Source organism: Vicia villosa, linkage group LG3 (genome assembly GCF_029867415.1).
Source record: "Vicia villosa cultivar HV-30 ecotype Madison, WI linkage group LG3, Vvil1.0, whole genome shotgun sequence".
Taxonomy (NCBI): Eukaryota; Viridiplantae; Streptophyta; class Magnoliopsida; order Fabales; family Fabaceae; genus Vicia; species Vicia villosa.
Window position 1 is genome coordinate 76,480,441 of NC_081182.1, and position 15,838 is coordinate 76,496,278.

General features: G+C 35.7%; 2 protein-coding genes across 2 annotated transcripts; one reads left to right on the top strand and one right to left on the bottom strand.

Moving 5' to 3' along the window:
• Nucleotides 1–2,245: 2,245 nt before the first annotated feature.
• On the bottom strand, nucleotides 2,246–3,933 carry LOC131661931 (GLABROUS1 enhancer-binding protein-like). Its single transcript, XM_058931593.1, has one exon. It carries the CDS (start codon nucleotides 3,785–3,787, stop codon nucleotides 2,516–2,518), a length of 1,272 nt encoding a protein of 423 aa, XP_058787576.1. The 5' UTR covers nucleotides 3,788–3,933; the 3' UTR covers nucleotides 2,246–2,515.
• Nucleotides 3,934–11,400: 7,467 nt separating this feature from the next.
• Nucleotides 11,401–12,646, top strand: LOC131661934 (leucine-rich repeat extensin-like protein 1). The gene has a single exon (XM_058931595.1). It carries the CDS (start codon nucleotides 11,488–11,490, stop codon nucleotides 12,421–12,423), a length of 936 nt encoding a protein of 311 aa, XP_058787578.1. The 5' UTR covers nucleotides 11,401–11,487; the 3' UTR covers nucleotides 12,424–12,646.
• The last annotated feature ends 3,192 nt before the right edge of the window (nucleotides 12,647–15,838 follow it).

The following is a 15,838-nucleotide window of genomic DNA, read 5'->3' on the forward strand; positions in this document are numbered from 1 at the left end:
ATAAATAAAAATCCTTGTATAAAAGTTGAAAGAACACAAGCTACTAAGGTTCTAACACATATAGATCCCTTGATACATAATAATCATCGTAGTTGAAAGAACACAGGCAATAAATATCCAAACCAAGGTGGCATCCTAGATAGTCATAGTGGTGCAAGGGGCCTGACCGCGGGAAGACGAGTTATAACATATATAGCAGATAGACCGCGGGAATGCGAGTTAACATATATGGCAGATAGACCGCGGGAATGCGAGTTAACATATATGGCAGATAGACCACAGGAACTTGAGTTAACATATATGGCAGATAGATCCCACAAGAGCAAGTTATTAAATATATGGCAGATAGACCGCATGAAAGAGTTATTAAATAAATGCAAAAAGCGGATTATTAAGATATAAGGCTGCGGGAAAGCAAGTTAACATATATGGCAAATATACTGCGAGAAATCGAGTTATTAACATATAAGGCAGATATACCGCAGAAAAGTGAGTTAAGATATATGGCAGATATACCGCGGGAAAGCGAGTTAACATATACAGCAGAAATATCGCAGGAAAGCGAGTTAACATATACGGCAGATATAGCACATGAAAGCAAGTTAACATATACGGCAGATATACCGCGGGGAAAAGTGGGAAAGTGAGTTAACATATATGGCCGATATACGGCGGGAAGCTAGTTAACATACATTGAAGATAGCCGCATTTTTAATAATCAGAGTAATCAATCAGAGACAACAGCATAGGACACCAACCGCAGGATAACATATGGCCGAAATCGCATTAATAATTTTTTGGTAAATTTACATACTAAATGAACATTTAGTGTAAAATTAAACAAATAACTCATCCGTACAACATTCATATATCAAAACACAAACCTTTAAAAACACTAAAAAATCTACAAGTCTAAATCAAGACACTCAATCAACATGCAAAAAATTATAGATGATGCCATTAGATTAAAAAAAAAAATAGACTTAAAACAGAATAAAAAATAAGAATGAAGGAAATGAAAAAAGAAACTGAAGGGAAAAAGAAATATGTTGAAGAAAGAAGAAAAAAAAAGATGATAGAAATATGCTTGAAACCTTGAATAAAACAGTTCATCATATGGAAGAGAGGATGGACAGTGGGTTAAAACATTTTACCACCAGAAATTAGAACATTCTTAGGGGTAATTTTGACTTTTCAGGTGAAAAACAATGATCCATGCCAAGCTCCCGCGCCAGCGAAAACCCATGGACAAAGTGCGGCTGAGCCACAAGCCTGAACACAGCAGACAGCCTCAACCCCATCAATGGTTCAAACATATACAGTAGTTATATATGGCATTCAAACCAGAGTAGTCATATATGGCGGCGCAGGGCGCCTGACCGCGGGAAAGCAAATTAACATATATGGCAGATAGACCGCGGAAAACGGGTTAACATATATGGCAGATAGATCGCGGGAAAATGAGTTAACATATACGGCAGATAGACGGCGGGAAAATGAGTTAATATATATGGCAGATAGACCGCGGGAAAGCACATAAATGGCAGATAGACCGCGGGAACGCACATAAATGGCAAATAGACCGCGGGAAAAAGAGTTAACATATAGGACAGATAGACTGCAGGAAAGCACACAAATGGCAGATAGACAGCGGGAATAAGGCAGGTAGACCGCAGGAAAACGAGTTAACATATATGGCAGGTAGACCGCGGGAAAACGAGTTAACATATATGGCAGATAGATCGCGGGAAAATGAGTTAACATATATGGCAGATAGACCGCGGGAATAAGGAAGGTAGACCGCGGGAAAACGAGTTAACATATATGGCAGATAGATCGCAGGAAAATGATTTAACATATATGGCATATAGACCGCGGGAAAGCACATAAATGGCAGATAGACCGCGGGAAAATGAGTCAACATAGAAGACAGCGCAGGAAAGCACATAAATGGCAGATAGACCGCGGGAATAAGCCAGATAGACCACAGGAAAACGAGTTAACATATATGGCAGATAGACTGCAGTTATATGGCAGATAGCCGCTATTTAATAATCAGAGAATTCAATCCTGGATGACAGCAAAGGGCGCCCCCGACCACGGGATAACATATGCCCGCGAAAACCAAAGGACCAAGTGTGGCCAGAGCCACAAGCCTGAACACGGCGGACAGTATCCACCCCATCCCAGGTTCAAAAACATATAGTAGTTGAAATAACACAAGCAACAAATATTCAAACAAAGATTTCATGTCTCCAACAAGATTTCCATAATACTATACCGATTATACAAACTTCACAACAACACAATATGTGCATTGCATTTGCATGTTGTGTTCATTAGATAAACCATCGAAATCTAAATCCACAGTACTAATTTCAAAAAGTAAATAAGTTAAAACAGCATAATTGTAAACTAAAAAATCACTGCACCATAGCAAAAAAACCTGAACACATATCAGAGACAAAAGTTATGACTTATGACCAGAAAACCAACACTGCCTATAACAACAAACCTAATCACTTGAAGACGACTTCAATGCTTCCAGTATCGATATAGCCTGATCCACAGCCAAATCAGCTTTCATCTTAAACACCTCCAGTTCAGCAATTTGCACCTTGTCCCACCTTCTCTTTAACTCTTCCTTCTCTGATTCCTCCGCGAACTCCATTCCTCTCTCCATCGCAGCCACGGGGTTCCTCGAGGCACTTATGCTCTCGTCAAAACGAAACAGTTCATTCAAAGCCAAACTCGGACCGGGATTCTCCCTATCAGTTCTTTCCACCATCCTGGTTTCCTTCACAACCAGCGGGGAATCAGGTTCCAAAACCAATTTCTTAGTAGTTGTTCTTGGTTTCTTAGCAGCAGGCTCTTTCTTGGAAAGTTTCCCATTAGGTTTTCCCTTTTCTTCAGCTTCATTCAAATTGAGTTTACCACCCCAAATCTTTTGGCCGAATTCAAATATTACCCGGTCGCTCTCTTTAGGGAAATTAGATGTCTTTCCACTCTTGACTTTAGTCTCGTATTTCAGCTTTAACCTCCGCATCTTGTCTTTGAGCTGCTCCAGTGTAACTTTAAAGTGAATCGACTTTTTCACAAACTCGTAAAAAGCCGAGACCCACTTGAAAGGATCGTTCCTTGTTGTTGTAATGTAATCATACAGACCTTTCATAATAGCTATTTCATCATCCTCGGTGAAGACTCTCTGAAACAGCTTTTTAGAATCATCGCCGGACTTTGACTTTTTGTTATCCTCTTCAGGGGCTTTCTCAGCAGCAGCAGCAAGAACGGTAATTTTCCTCTTCTTTGGTTGTTTGGGATCGTTGTCGACGGGACGTTTGGTTCCAGATCTGGTCGGTGCTGAAGAGGGTTTTGCTTCGACCTTCGATTTGATCGGAAGGAGAGGCTTTGAGGAGTTGAGGGATTTCAGTTTGGGCGCTGGATCTTCTTCAGAGTCTGAATCAGTTTCTTCATCTCCGGAGTCAGAATCGTCTTCGGTTTTGGGATTGGCAGATGGAGTAGTGATTTTGGAAGGTGAATCATCTTCTTCGTCATCCTCCTCCTCTTCTGCCTCCTCTTCTGCTTCCTCTTCTGCTTCCTCTTCTGCTTCAGATGAAGAAGCTGAATCTTCTTCATCCTTGTCTTCTTCAGGATGTTGAGACAACGGTTTTTCGTCTTTCAGGGACAGGGTCAGGGCCAGGGTGGGTGCCAGGGTGGGTGGCTGGTCGTCTTTAGGGGCGGTGGTGGGAAGCTTCTCGATTTGAGAAGAGCTCCGTTTCTTTCCCATGGCGAAAAATTGAAATTAGGGTTTCGAGTAAAAGGTCAAGAGGTAACTGAACGTGAAGGAGTGTCAGCAATTATATATTTACCTCGGAATTTAGAACGATTCGAAATTGGAATAGTCGCTGGGTTCAAACTTCAAACGGGTTGGGCCGAAAACACCAAATATGTTTAAAACTGTGGTTAGATTTATAATTGTTTGTTTTTCTGGCAAAATATCATCATATCTATCTACCCATTGTACTTTAGATTATGTAAGTTCAACTTAAGGACATAGACAAAAATATGTAACATCATTGTATCTTCTGCATAGACAATGAATTCATTTACATATTTCTAAAAAGGGGAATGCATGATGTTTCCTACAAATATACTGAATGATAACTTCAATTCTTTTAAAAATAATTTATATGATATATTTTTGCCTTTCGTATTTAAATTTTTTGTAAAATATAGTCGTGTTCTTCTAAAAAAAATACTTATCATATTATAGTGGAAAGAATACAAGCAATAAAGGCTCAAACACAAGTAGATAAATTTACAAATTCATAATTCACAGATTCATTTACAAATTTCTAAAACAACTAAAAATGTAGCGATAACTTTAATTCTTTCAAAAAGTTATTCACATGATACATTTTTTCTTTCTTCTTTCGTATTTAACTCCTTTGTAAAATATAGCAATGCATTTCTAAAGCACTCATCATTTATGATTTTATTGAATGAGCTCAAATAAATCTCCATTTAAAACATTGAATTATATTAAAATTAAAAAAAAAAATCTTGACAAATTTCTCATATTCTAGAATAAGTGTGATAATATTAAAGTTATAGTTAAAAATAACCAACATTAAAATACTGCAACACTACTTTTACAATACCACTGACAATAATGTTGAACAAAGAATCTCCAAAATTATCTTGTTTAAGAGCACCATTTGAATAAAGAATAAAAACAAATGCTTGAATATTCTCAAATAGAGAAAAATCGATAAGCATTGCATTGTTGTTCGACAAAGATGATCAAAGAAAAGTTTTTTCCATTATCTTAACAAAAAATCAGTAAGTTACTCTATACAATTGAGTCAACCAACTATAGGAGGACAATTGATCGGTTGAATTAATTATACTTTGTCTTTTCAAATATATATATATATATATATATATATATATATATATATATATATATATATATATATATATATATATATATATATATATATATATATATATATATATATATATATATATATATATATATATATATATATATATATATATATATATCTATTCTTCCTTCTTCTTCTGATTTCTTCATTCATATTCTTTTTCTTATTCACTTTTTTTATTCATTTTTACAAAACACTTTATTTTCTATTTAGCTTAATGAGCCAAATTGTAGCCAACAATCCGCACAAAATAAATTATTTTTCAATCTCAACCACAACAATTACAAGTTTTTTAAGTAAGAGCACTCTTATGGGAATAAATGTGGATCCCTTTTTATTTTAAATTAAAAGATATAATATTTCCTTTTGGTTAGTAAAAGAAATTATGGTGAAAAGATACTCATTTTAAATTAAAATATAGTAACTTATTTTCCTTCATAAAAGAATAGAGCCTAGCGAAAACTCATAAATGTACGAAGCACCATTTTTCCATTAACCTCCATCATATCTTTTCCAACTTGTACGAAGCAAGTAAGGAAACGTGAAACTCCCAATAATGGTACATGAAGCTTATTTCTTTGACTTATTCTTCATATTGTCAGTACATGAAACATTTCCACTATTCATGGTATAATAATGTTGTTGTTGTTGAGACTCTTAAACCTATAGGTTAAGTTGTTGTTGTTGCTTTAAATAATTAATCGGTTTACTGTAGATGTTGTTGTTGTTATTGAGATTGAAGTTTTCAATGTTCTTGTTTTATTGATATTATTGTTGTTTATATTGAAATTGAATGTTATATGTTGTTGTTCTTGTTTTATTGTTGTAACTTAGAAATGTTTTGCTTTTATAATGTGACTGTTAGCTGGAGATTTCGACAAGATGGTTATGTTCTTCGAAGACATATGTCTCGAAGAAAGAATGACTTTAAAGAGCTATTTTTAAAGGTCATGTATGTCAAAATTATTTCTTAAGTTGAGATAAGGCATGGATTGTAAAAGCACGTTGTTTCGCGTTGAAGAGTCTCGAGCAGGATTATTTGAATTTCAAAGTGATCCTTTTGAGTCAGAAGGACGCGTGGAAACTCCAGGGATTCGAAGCGCATGCAAACACACAACGTGGCATCTCGTTAGAGTAAGATCGTTAGGGTCAAATAAGTATAAATAGGAATCTTAGTGGTAGGATACAGGGGTGTTCAATTTGTATAAAGTTACTCAAAAAATACTCAAGTACCAAGCGAAAGAGAAGGAGTTTTCATTGAGAATGTACGTATGACACCAACATTATCTTTAATTTTGTTTCATGTACCAATAAAGTTCCTTTAAAGCACTCCTTTTCGAATTCATTTACATTTTAGTAGAAGTACTTAGATTCATTTTCTTGTCATGTATCTTTATTTCTTCTAAGATTTTACATTCAAGTCTTTTTACTTTACAATCTGCATTTGAAGTCATTATTACATATAGTCACAAGCCTTTATAAAGACACCCAAGACAATTACCAAACAAAGCTATGGATTCAACTATTGATATGAAAAACTTTAGACACATGTCCTAAGATCATTCTAGTCTATCTTGTAAGTTACCAAATTATCAAGTTTGGAAGACTAGCGGTTGTTTGTCAGAAATCAATAGTAAACAAATTGGCACGCCCGGCGGATAGTGTCAAAAGTTTAAAAAATCAATACGTTTCGTGTATATTTATTGTCCTTTTAAGTTAAGGGTATACCAAGGTGTTGTATGAACACCATATTATCTCCTTTAATCCAATATATTAATATGACTAATCAGGAAAATACCCAATCTTATCAACAACTATCAGCGCAAATGGCGCGTATAGCAGATTTCTTCGGGCCTCCCTAACCGATAGGACAGCGTAGGCGAAACTATGTGGAGACCCGGGAGGAACCAACTATTAACCAGGTGCAACCACCCAGACATAATGCCATCGAAAGAGACATGGGGGAAGGGGTAGAACGACAAGAATTTCGACAACAAGCCCCTGAAGAATAACCCAGAAGGGTAGTTATGGTTAATAGAGATCAAAATGCAGACGAAATAATCCATAGGATTAGACAAGATAACATGGTGGCGGAGAATAATTTAACTACCATAATCGAAAGAATCATGGCCAATAATGGCCTGAACACAAGGCTTCGACGCCCAAATTATACATCCCCTATAATGGATTTTATCCTACAAACAGAATTGCCAAGAGGTTCCAAAGTCCCCAAGTTCACAAAATTCTCAAGGGATACTAGTGAATCAACTGTAAAACACATAGCCAGATACTTGACCGAAGCAGGGGATCTGGAAAATAGTGAAAACCTAATATTAAAGTATTTTCCTAGTTCGTTAACAAAAAATGCATTCACATGGTTTACTACTTTGCCACCAAACTCTATAGATGCATGACCTCATATCGAAAGAATGTTCCATGAGCAATTTTAGATGGGGCAAACTAAGATAAGTCTTAAAGAATTGTCTAGCATTAAGAGAAAGTTTACTGAACTTATAGATGATTATATGAATAGGTTCCGTTTATTGAAATCTAGATGTTTTACAGTCGTGCCTGAACATGAGTTAGTCGAAATGGCCGCAAGTGGGTTAGATTACTCAATTTGAAAGAAATTAGACACCCAATATATGAGGGACATGGCCCAATTGGCAGATAGAGTTCGACAAGTCGAACGTTTGAAGGCTAAAAAGGCCAGAGCGAATAACAGTTATAAAAAGGAGAGAGTGGCCTATGTCGAAGCCGAAGATGAGGAATTCGAAACATTTGATAATTCTTGTAACTACGAGGAAGTCGAAGTAGATTTGACTGAATTAAAAGAGGCACCTCCATATGCTTGTAAAATGCTCACTCCTTCGAATGGTAGAAACCCTGTCGAAGTAGAGAAGAATGACAAATTTCCTAAGAAAACATACACATTTGATGTTACTAAGTGCGATGAAATTTTCGATTTATTAGTAAAAGATGACCAAATGATAGTGCCTTCTAATTCCAAAATTCCTCCGTTAGAACAACGGGAGAAAAGAGTTTTTGCAAATATCATGGTTTTCTTGGCCATATGACCTCACAATGTTTTCTTTTTAGGGATTTGATACAAAATGTTATAAAGGATGGTCGTTTGAAGTTTACTGATAAGGGGAAAGGAAACATGAAGTTCGATGTTGATCCTCTCTGTCATACCCCAAAATTTGTGTTAGACGCTTGGCTTACGTATATAGAGGGAGGGTGAATAGATACTTCAGAATTTATTTCGGTTTTCTTAAAAAAAACTGACAAAAGCGTTTAGGAATCAACTTGTGTCTACTCCGAACCTCTACGGGAAGGATCAGATATGTTTTTAAACCACAAACTGATTATGATGTGAAGATGAAAACACTATCAGAGAATCAACTAGTTATGCTACGATAAATCGTTTAAGTGTTTAACTTGGATAAGCTTGTTTCCAATGACTTTGATTAATGAAAGAAACAATATATCAAACACGTGGTGTATAATAATCAAATTGAATTGTGAATCAATGTGTGATGACTTGGGATGTGTTTGCAGGATTTTATCACACAAGTTTAACACGTTGATTCGTTAATCAATTTGCGATTATAACCAGAAATAAGCACAACGTAATCGAAAAGATAAAAGCGATAACGAACACGATATTTATTCAGACAGTTCATCGACCGTCCTCGCTACGACTACATCTGCCCCCAATTCCAAACGGGTATTGGGATGTCTTTTATTATGATTGAAAAGAGTTTATACAAGAAGATAACAAAGCAATAACGGTAAAACGAATGTGTTGATTCTTTGTATCTTCTCCCCTTGATCTTGAGCCAGATCAAGTATATTCCAAGAGCTTGTCGTTGATCCCTTTCTGCAGTGTTGTGAATTAATTGAATCCTTGTTCTTCAACTTCTACACTCAGCTGAATCATTGATTAAGCCTCTTGACAAAAACCCCCAAAATTCACCAATCTTGGAGGATAAAATCCGCAGATTTTATTCACCAATAACCCCACATATCTTCACCCACTAGGAACCTTCAATTCCTTTCCATGGACGTTATCAATCTTGATCACAAACCCTCACCACAAGAATTGTTATGTGTAGTTGTGTTGGAGTTGAGAAGAAGATAGAAGATGAGAAGACTTTGTGTATCTTTCAGTTGTTGGTGTTAACTTTAATAATTAGCTGAAAATGATATATATAGGTGCTAGTAGAGTTGACTGAAGGAAGACACATAATTTGGTAAATTTTGGAGAGATAGGTCGACCTACTCCATTGCTTAGGTCGACCTAAATGGAACAGATTCAGCAGTTTGCTAATTGTCTTCAGTTGAGTCGACCTGATGGGACTCTGGGTCGACCTAAAATCAGCTGACTTTGGTTCTTTTGATTTTCATCAGTTTTAGGTCGACCTAGGCAGTTGGTTGAGTCGACCTAAATGAAGCAGAAGTGAAATCTTTTTGCTTCCTTCAGTTTGAGTCGACCTAGAGACAGAATGGGTCGACCTAACTGGACCAATTTCTTCTACAAGGTGAATGTAGTGTTCTAGTTCGACCTAGACTTGTGTTGAGTCGACCTAAGATGTCCAAAAGTGCCAAAATCTTCCTTTTTCCTTAAATCATTCACTTGGTGCTTGATATTTGTTCAATGAAGATATTTGCCATGAATCAAAAACTATTGTTGAGTATATGCTTGCACTTACAATTTGCCCTCTCATTTTTAAAATCAAAAATCTTCAAATGCGAAAATAATTGAAGAGGACACCCTAAACTTCCCAACAAATTCAAAATTATTCCCAAATAATGAAAATTGAGAAAATTATGGCGGGTGAAAGTTGGGAAATTTTGAGTCAGTGCATAAAGTCCAAATTGAGCAAATTTATTATTGTGCCACAGTTTTAATCCAATCACCCCTTAAATTGTTTTATTTCAATTGTTTTAATTTATTCATTTAAATAATTCAAAATAAGGAAAATAAAATAAATTAAGCTCCTAGTGAGGTCCAAGCCCATTTTCCTTTTAACCTAATATTTTCTTATAAATAACTAATAACCCTTATTTTTACTAATTTCTAACATTTTACTAATTTCTAACAACTCTACTATGCATTTCAATCCTATAGTTGAAGGATGTAAAACTTACAAATTGGAAGCTTTGAAACTTGAAGTTTGAGTGGTCTTTGAAGGTTGTAGAGCAATTTTGGAGAGCAAATTCGTGTAGTAGGATGGAGAAATGGAAGAATTTTGTAAAGTTTTTGAGTTTTATGTATTGTTTGTTATAAGAGAAGTATTAGAGAAATAGAAGAGAAAGAAATGTAATCATTTTTTAAAAGATAAAAATATCCTTTACTAAACAAAGTTATTACATAATGAATTTAAAAAATAGATAAAAATTAATATTTTAATAATTGGATAAAATTGGACTATTAATACTCTTTCTCATTTCTCTCTAATTATGAGAAGATTGAAAAAGTAGTGGGACCCATTAATTATAGCTCTCTCTTCTCTTTCTCACCTCAACCAGAGAAGTTCTACTCTTCTCTTCAACCTCTCTCTCTCTTCAACTTCTCTCTCTCTTCTTTTTCTCCTCTACCAAACACACCCTTAAGATAAAATGAAAATGGGAGAGACTGTTTTGTTTAAACAGCAAAACACACATTTTTTCGGAAATGCATATCCGAAATGTTGTTTTTGGAAATGTATTTCCGAAATATTATTTTTTTTATTTAAAAAAGAGTGATTTCGGAGATGCATCTCCGAAATCAGTCTTTTTTCCAACTTCAAAAATACAATTCCAAATTATAGAGGCATTTATGGCTTTTAACTAAGAGTGACCAAGAAAAAAAGGGATGAATAAAAAAATTCTCTTTTATTTTCATGGTCGAGCATGTTTAGAGATTTTTTTGTTTGAGTAAAATTAGGTGATGCAAACAATTTAAAGATTTGTGTTTGGAAACTTTAGATAAAAATAGGGGTGGCAAAACGGGCCCGGCCCGCGGGGAAAGCCCGTTTTACACGCACTTTTTCGCGGGACGGGGGGAGGTTTTAGGCCCGCTCTCTTTAGTATGCCCGCCCCGCCCCATTTTTTTGCGGGCATGAGCTTTTTCATTCAATTTTACTATTTTTAGGCCTAAAAGGTTCAATGTCCGCAGGCTTTTTCCGCCCCGTCCTCACTTTTTGCGGGGCGGAGCAAGGCTTTAGACCCGCACTCTCTAATATGCCCGCCCAGCCCCGTCCCATTTTTTCACGGGCTTTTGCAGGGCGAGGCTAAACGGGGCGGGCATGCCCGTGCCCGTTTGCCACCCCTAGATAAAAGTGATTCTCATCAATTTATGTTGTTTTTATGTTGTATGGATAGTCAAAATCACTTTTAAACGTGTAATTACTAAAATGCCTTTTAATTATATTTAAAATTACTATTTAAGACAGAACAAGTTGTAAAGTTTCCCAATACGCGTCCGATTTGTTTCTGTACCAGTGTTAGTTTCGAACATCACAGAACAGAAAGCCAAAAAAAAGAAAAAAGAATGGCGTCTTCACGTCCCCCACCGTCGAAGTCCGTAGATCTCGACCTCACCATCGTCTCCGCCAAACATCTCAAAAACGTCAACTGGAAAAACGGCGATCTCAAACCCTACGTCGTCTTCTGGGTCGATCCCGACCGTCGTCTCGCCACCAAATCCGACGACTCCGGCAACACTTCCCCCGTCTGGAACGAACGATTCACCCTCCCTCTCTCACTTCCTCTCCCTGACTCCTACCTCACCCTCGAGATCTTCCATTCCAAACCCTCCGATACCCCCAAACCCCTCGTCGCCACCCTCCGCCTCCCCCTTAAAGACCTCCACGAACTCAACCACTCCACCATCAACCGCAAGTTTCCTGTTGTACGACCCTCCGGCCGCCCTCACGGCAAGGTTCACCTCAAGCTCGCTCTCCTCGGCCGCTCTCCTCCTCCTCCACCGCAGCAACAAACCTACGATTACACCAACCCTAATTATAATCCCAATCCTAACCCTAATCCCAACCCTAACCCTAATTCCAATCCATCCTTAGTCTATTACAGAGGATACTCCTCTTCACCTTCTCCATACCCTATACCCTACTCTTACCCTGATACCCTCCCTGGCGGTTACTATCCTGCTCCCACCGGCTATTATTCCGGTGCATCTTACCCTCCTCCACCACCGAGGCCTTTCTTTGATCGTACCGGAAGTTATGCAGCTGGGCCCAGTGGACCATCTGCCCCGCTTGAATTTTCCTCCTCGTTTGATCCGAGGCCCAAAGGCGGTAAGATGGGTCTAGGTGCTGGGCTGGCTGTTGGTGCTGTTGCAGGGGCGATGAGCGGGATTGCCCTAGAAGAGGGGATGAAGTATGAAGAGCGCAGGCTTGCGGAAATGGTTGAAAGTGATGTTGCTTCTGCTAGAGATGATTATGGTGATGCTCATTACCGAGATTATTAAGTTCTTAGCTGTGCTGGTGTTTGCTAATGTTTGGAGTATGCTGAAATTATATATGATGTATATATTTCAATCAGTGTTGGATTGAATGCTTATGTTTTGCTTTATTTGATGCAAGATGATTATGAAGTAAGTAAGCAAATGTTTATCACGTGATGTGATGATTTGGAATTGTTCATCCGGGTTTTTATTGTTATGAAAATTAAATAAATTGGTTTTGCTTTGAGTGTGGTTAGTATATTGTTTTCTATGTGGTTTTGTTCATGGCTTCTCTTTATTGATAGTCATCAGGTTATGTAGTCTTTTTTCAACAATTATCCAAACGAAAATGAAGCCATATGGCTTTGTTTTCCTTTCAAATTAGTGGCAAATTGAAGAATTTGAGGTTCTTTAGATGATTACTTGATAAGCATTTTGACTCAATAAGTTATTGGGAACTGAGGTGCGGTGCGTCTTATAATATCACTCTATTTTACAAATATTTGACATTTTTAACACTGATAATTTGAGTGCTAATTTTTTGAATGAGCTTATGGAAATATTGAGTAAAATAGTATAAATTGAAGTGTTATGTGTGATGTTATATCTAAGGTTGATTAGATTCTCACTTTGTTATGTTTTTAATAATGTAGTTCTTATTGCAAAAATCATAATTTTCTGTTGTTTCGAAACATTTATCGCTATTTTTGACGTTTCTTCAATCCATAATTTTTTTCACCCAGTTCTCTACTCATAGTAAACAATGACATTGTCACTTTTAGTCCACATGTCCAACCACCCTCAACTAAAGCAACATAGTTGAACTTGAGCTCTTTTACATCAGGTGTTAAACATGATGGCTGAGACAGGTAAGTTGATAAGCAAATTGTCTAATTTGATAAGCAATTTGTCCAGGGAGAATACTTGTATCATTTGATCTATCATTAGAATGATTTAGCCTTTGTTTAGACTGATTGTGACATACATTGGCATACATTTTCATGCATCCCAATATTCTTACACAGTGAAAATCAGGACGCTCTTGTCTGTTGCAGTATATTTTGTTAACGCATACCGTGGTGATGATGCATTTGTTTTTACTGAAAACTAACTCTTATATACCATACCATATCTATGTTTTTTAGCGGAAGTTATTGCTAAATTACTTCACTGGCCTGGTGCATGCTGAAGCACAATTTAGCACAGAATGTTCTATGTCAGTTGTTCATTTACGTTTTTTCCAGTCTATCTGAAGTTGAAAACAATCTTTTCTTGCATATATATGTTCAAAGGTGGTATTCTATTGTTCTTTGCTGGGCCCTCTCCAGGTAAAACCACTTTCCATTGAACTCCGCAGGGACATATATTTCGATTGTTTGAGATTTTTTCCATCGAAACCTTGAAAACGTAGACTCTAGTATACAAAAAATCAAAAGGAGAGAATTTCTCTCATCTGTTCTACACATTGTTCCCAAACGTGCCTTGGAATCACTATTATATGTCTGTTAATACTTATTGTAAAATAAATAAATTATTCTTGTGGTTAGCTCCTTGAAGGGATGTCAAGGACACATTCCTTGGCAATGACTGTCAAGTAAGATTAAATCAAAATCTAGGAACAAATCTCGGTTTGATTAGGGCATGAACTCTCTCAACTTTGCCAAACTTATAATTCCACTCAATAATCTTACCCCCTCTATCATCCTCGAAATGCATGGCTCCCAACTTTGCCAAACTTATAATTCCACGGTAAATAATCTTACTTTTAGCCTAAAGTTGTACAACTTAACATAAACTATGAAAAGTTAGTGTGATTGTTATAAACGTGTGATTGTTATGAACGTGACATATGGGCAAATGATTGTACATAGTGACATATGGGCAAATGATTAGGTTTGTTTCTTCTGAAACTATGTTGAGCATGAATCAAAGGGAAAAATATGTAACTCTTAGTAAATTGCAAAATCTATTCACCTATTCAATCAAGAATAAAAGGGAATTGCAAAATCCATACTTTTGAATTAGAGTATGATTTGGATTAAGAGCATAAGAAAATAAAACTTAGGAAATTAGAGAGGTCTTTTTGGTAATGAACAATTTTAAAGATTGAAGTAGTGCTCAGAGGGAGTAAAGAAATGACGGTGAAAGGAGGCACATCAGCGACTGCAAGTCTTCATGTACGTTGCTTATATTTTCTTTTTTAAAAAGAAAAAATGAAAGGGGAGAGTGACAAATTAAGCACCTTTTAACTGATTTAATTGATAAAAATTCAGAAAGTCGATTTAACTTTTTTTGGGTGAAAGTTAGACAATTTGTTTTCAAAAAAAAAATGGTTTGATTTATTAAACCAAAACCATGAAGTGGATTGGTTTACATTTTTGTTGTTTAACCACGCATAATCTTAATTAGAAAACTTCAATTGGGTTCCTCTCTAGTCTTTGCTTTGCTTGTACGTTGTTAAATCAAAGTTGTAGGTTATCTGGTATGGCTTAAGAGAAGAAACTCCCATTTGCCCAAACTTCTATAAGAAGCTTTTTCTAAACTAGTCCATTTTCACATTTTGTCTTTATTTCATTTACCATTATTAAAAATGAGGAGTAGTGGATGCATGTATAGGTTTAGATTTTCCTTCATTTGAATTTAAGCATTTTGTTTAACTTTAATTATAAAGTGTAGTGTTAAAATGTAGAATAATCTGAATCGCTCAGTAATATCTTTTTATCTAGTATTTTTAAAAGGTTTTACACGAAGTTTTGAAATCTTAAATCCCATTAAATATAGATTTTCATGCATTTAGTTTAAGTTCTATGGAATGTTTTATAGATTTCTATGAAATATTTATACCACCAAGAAACAAATAATATGTTTGAAAATTATCATTACGAGAGTAAGAAATAAGGCTAGTCCCGACTTTTTAGAGGCCAAGGACAAACAAATAAATGGACCCCTAACAAAAATATTGACGTTTTACTCGCCTCTAAAATAAAGAAAACTCTTGAAGACAAAATAAAAAATACGAAGTTTTGGTTGTTTATAACCATAAGAAGAATTTCAATGCAGATAAGTAGTCATATGCAAATCATTAAAAAAATTCTGAATCAAAATATGATTAACTAAATTAAGAATGAGAACTTTTTAAGTGTCTGAATTGCTCTAATTTCTAAGCAACATCCACCATCTCAAGGAAATAAAAGTGACATTTTCTTTTGCTTTAATTGCAGAAAACCAAATCATATGGCTAGAAAATGTAGGAGTAGGCGTAAATCATATTCTGACTTTAATATGCAGGTTTATCGAATTGGTAAAAAATTTATTTCTATGATGAAAAAAAATAATAAATCAAAGCACAAGTAATAATTAATGAGTTAATTGATGGTAAATTTTTTAATATTTACTTTTAACATTTAAATAATTTTTAAAATTTACACTAAAATAAATT

What these genes read in the sequence shown, in the direction of transcription:
- LOC131661931 (XM_058931593.1), bottom strand. Translation starts at nt 3,787, where the DNA reads ATGGGAAAGAAACGGAGCTCTTCTCAAATCGAGAAGCTTCCCACCACC.
- LOC131661934 (XM_058931595.1), top strand. Translation starts at nt 11,488, where the DNA reads ATGGCGTCTTCACGTCCCCCACCGTCGAAGTCCGTAGATCTCGACCTC.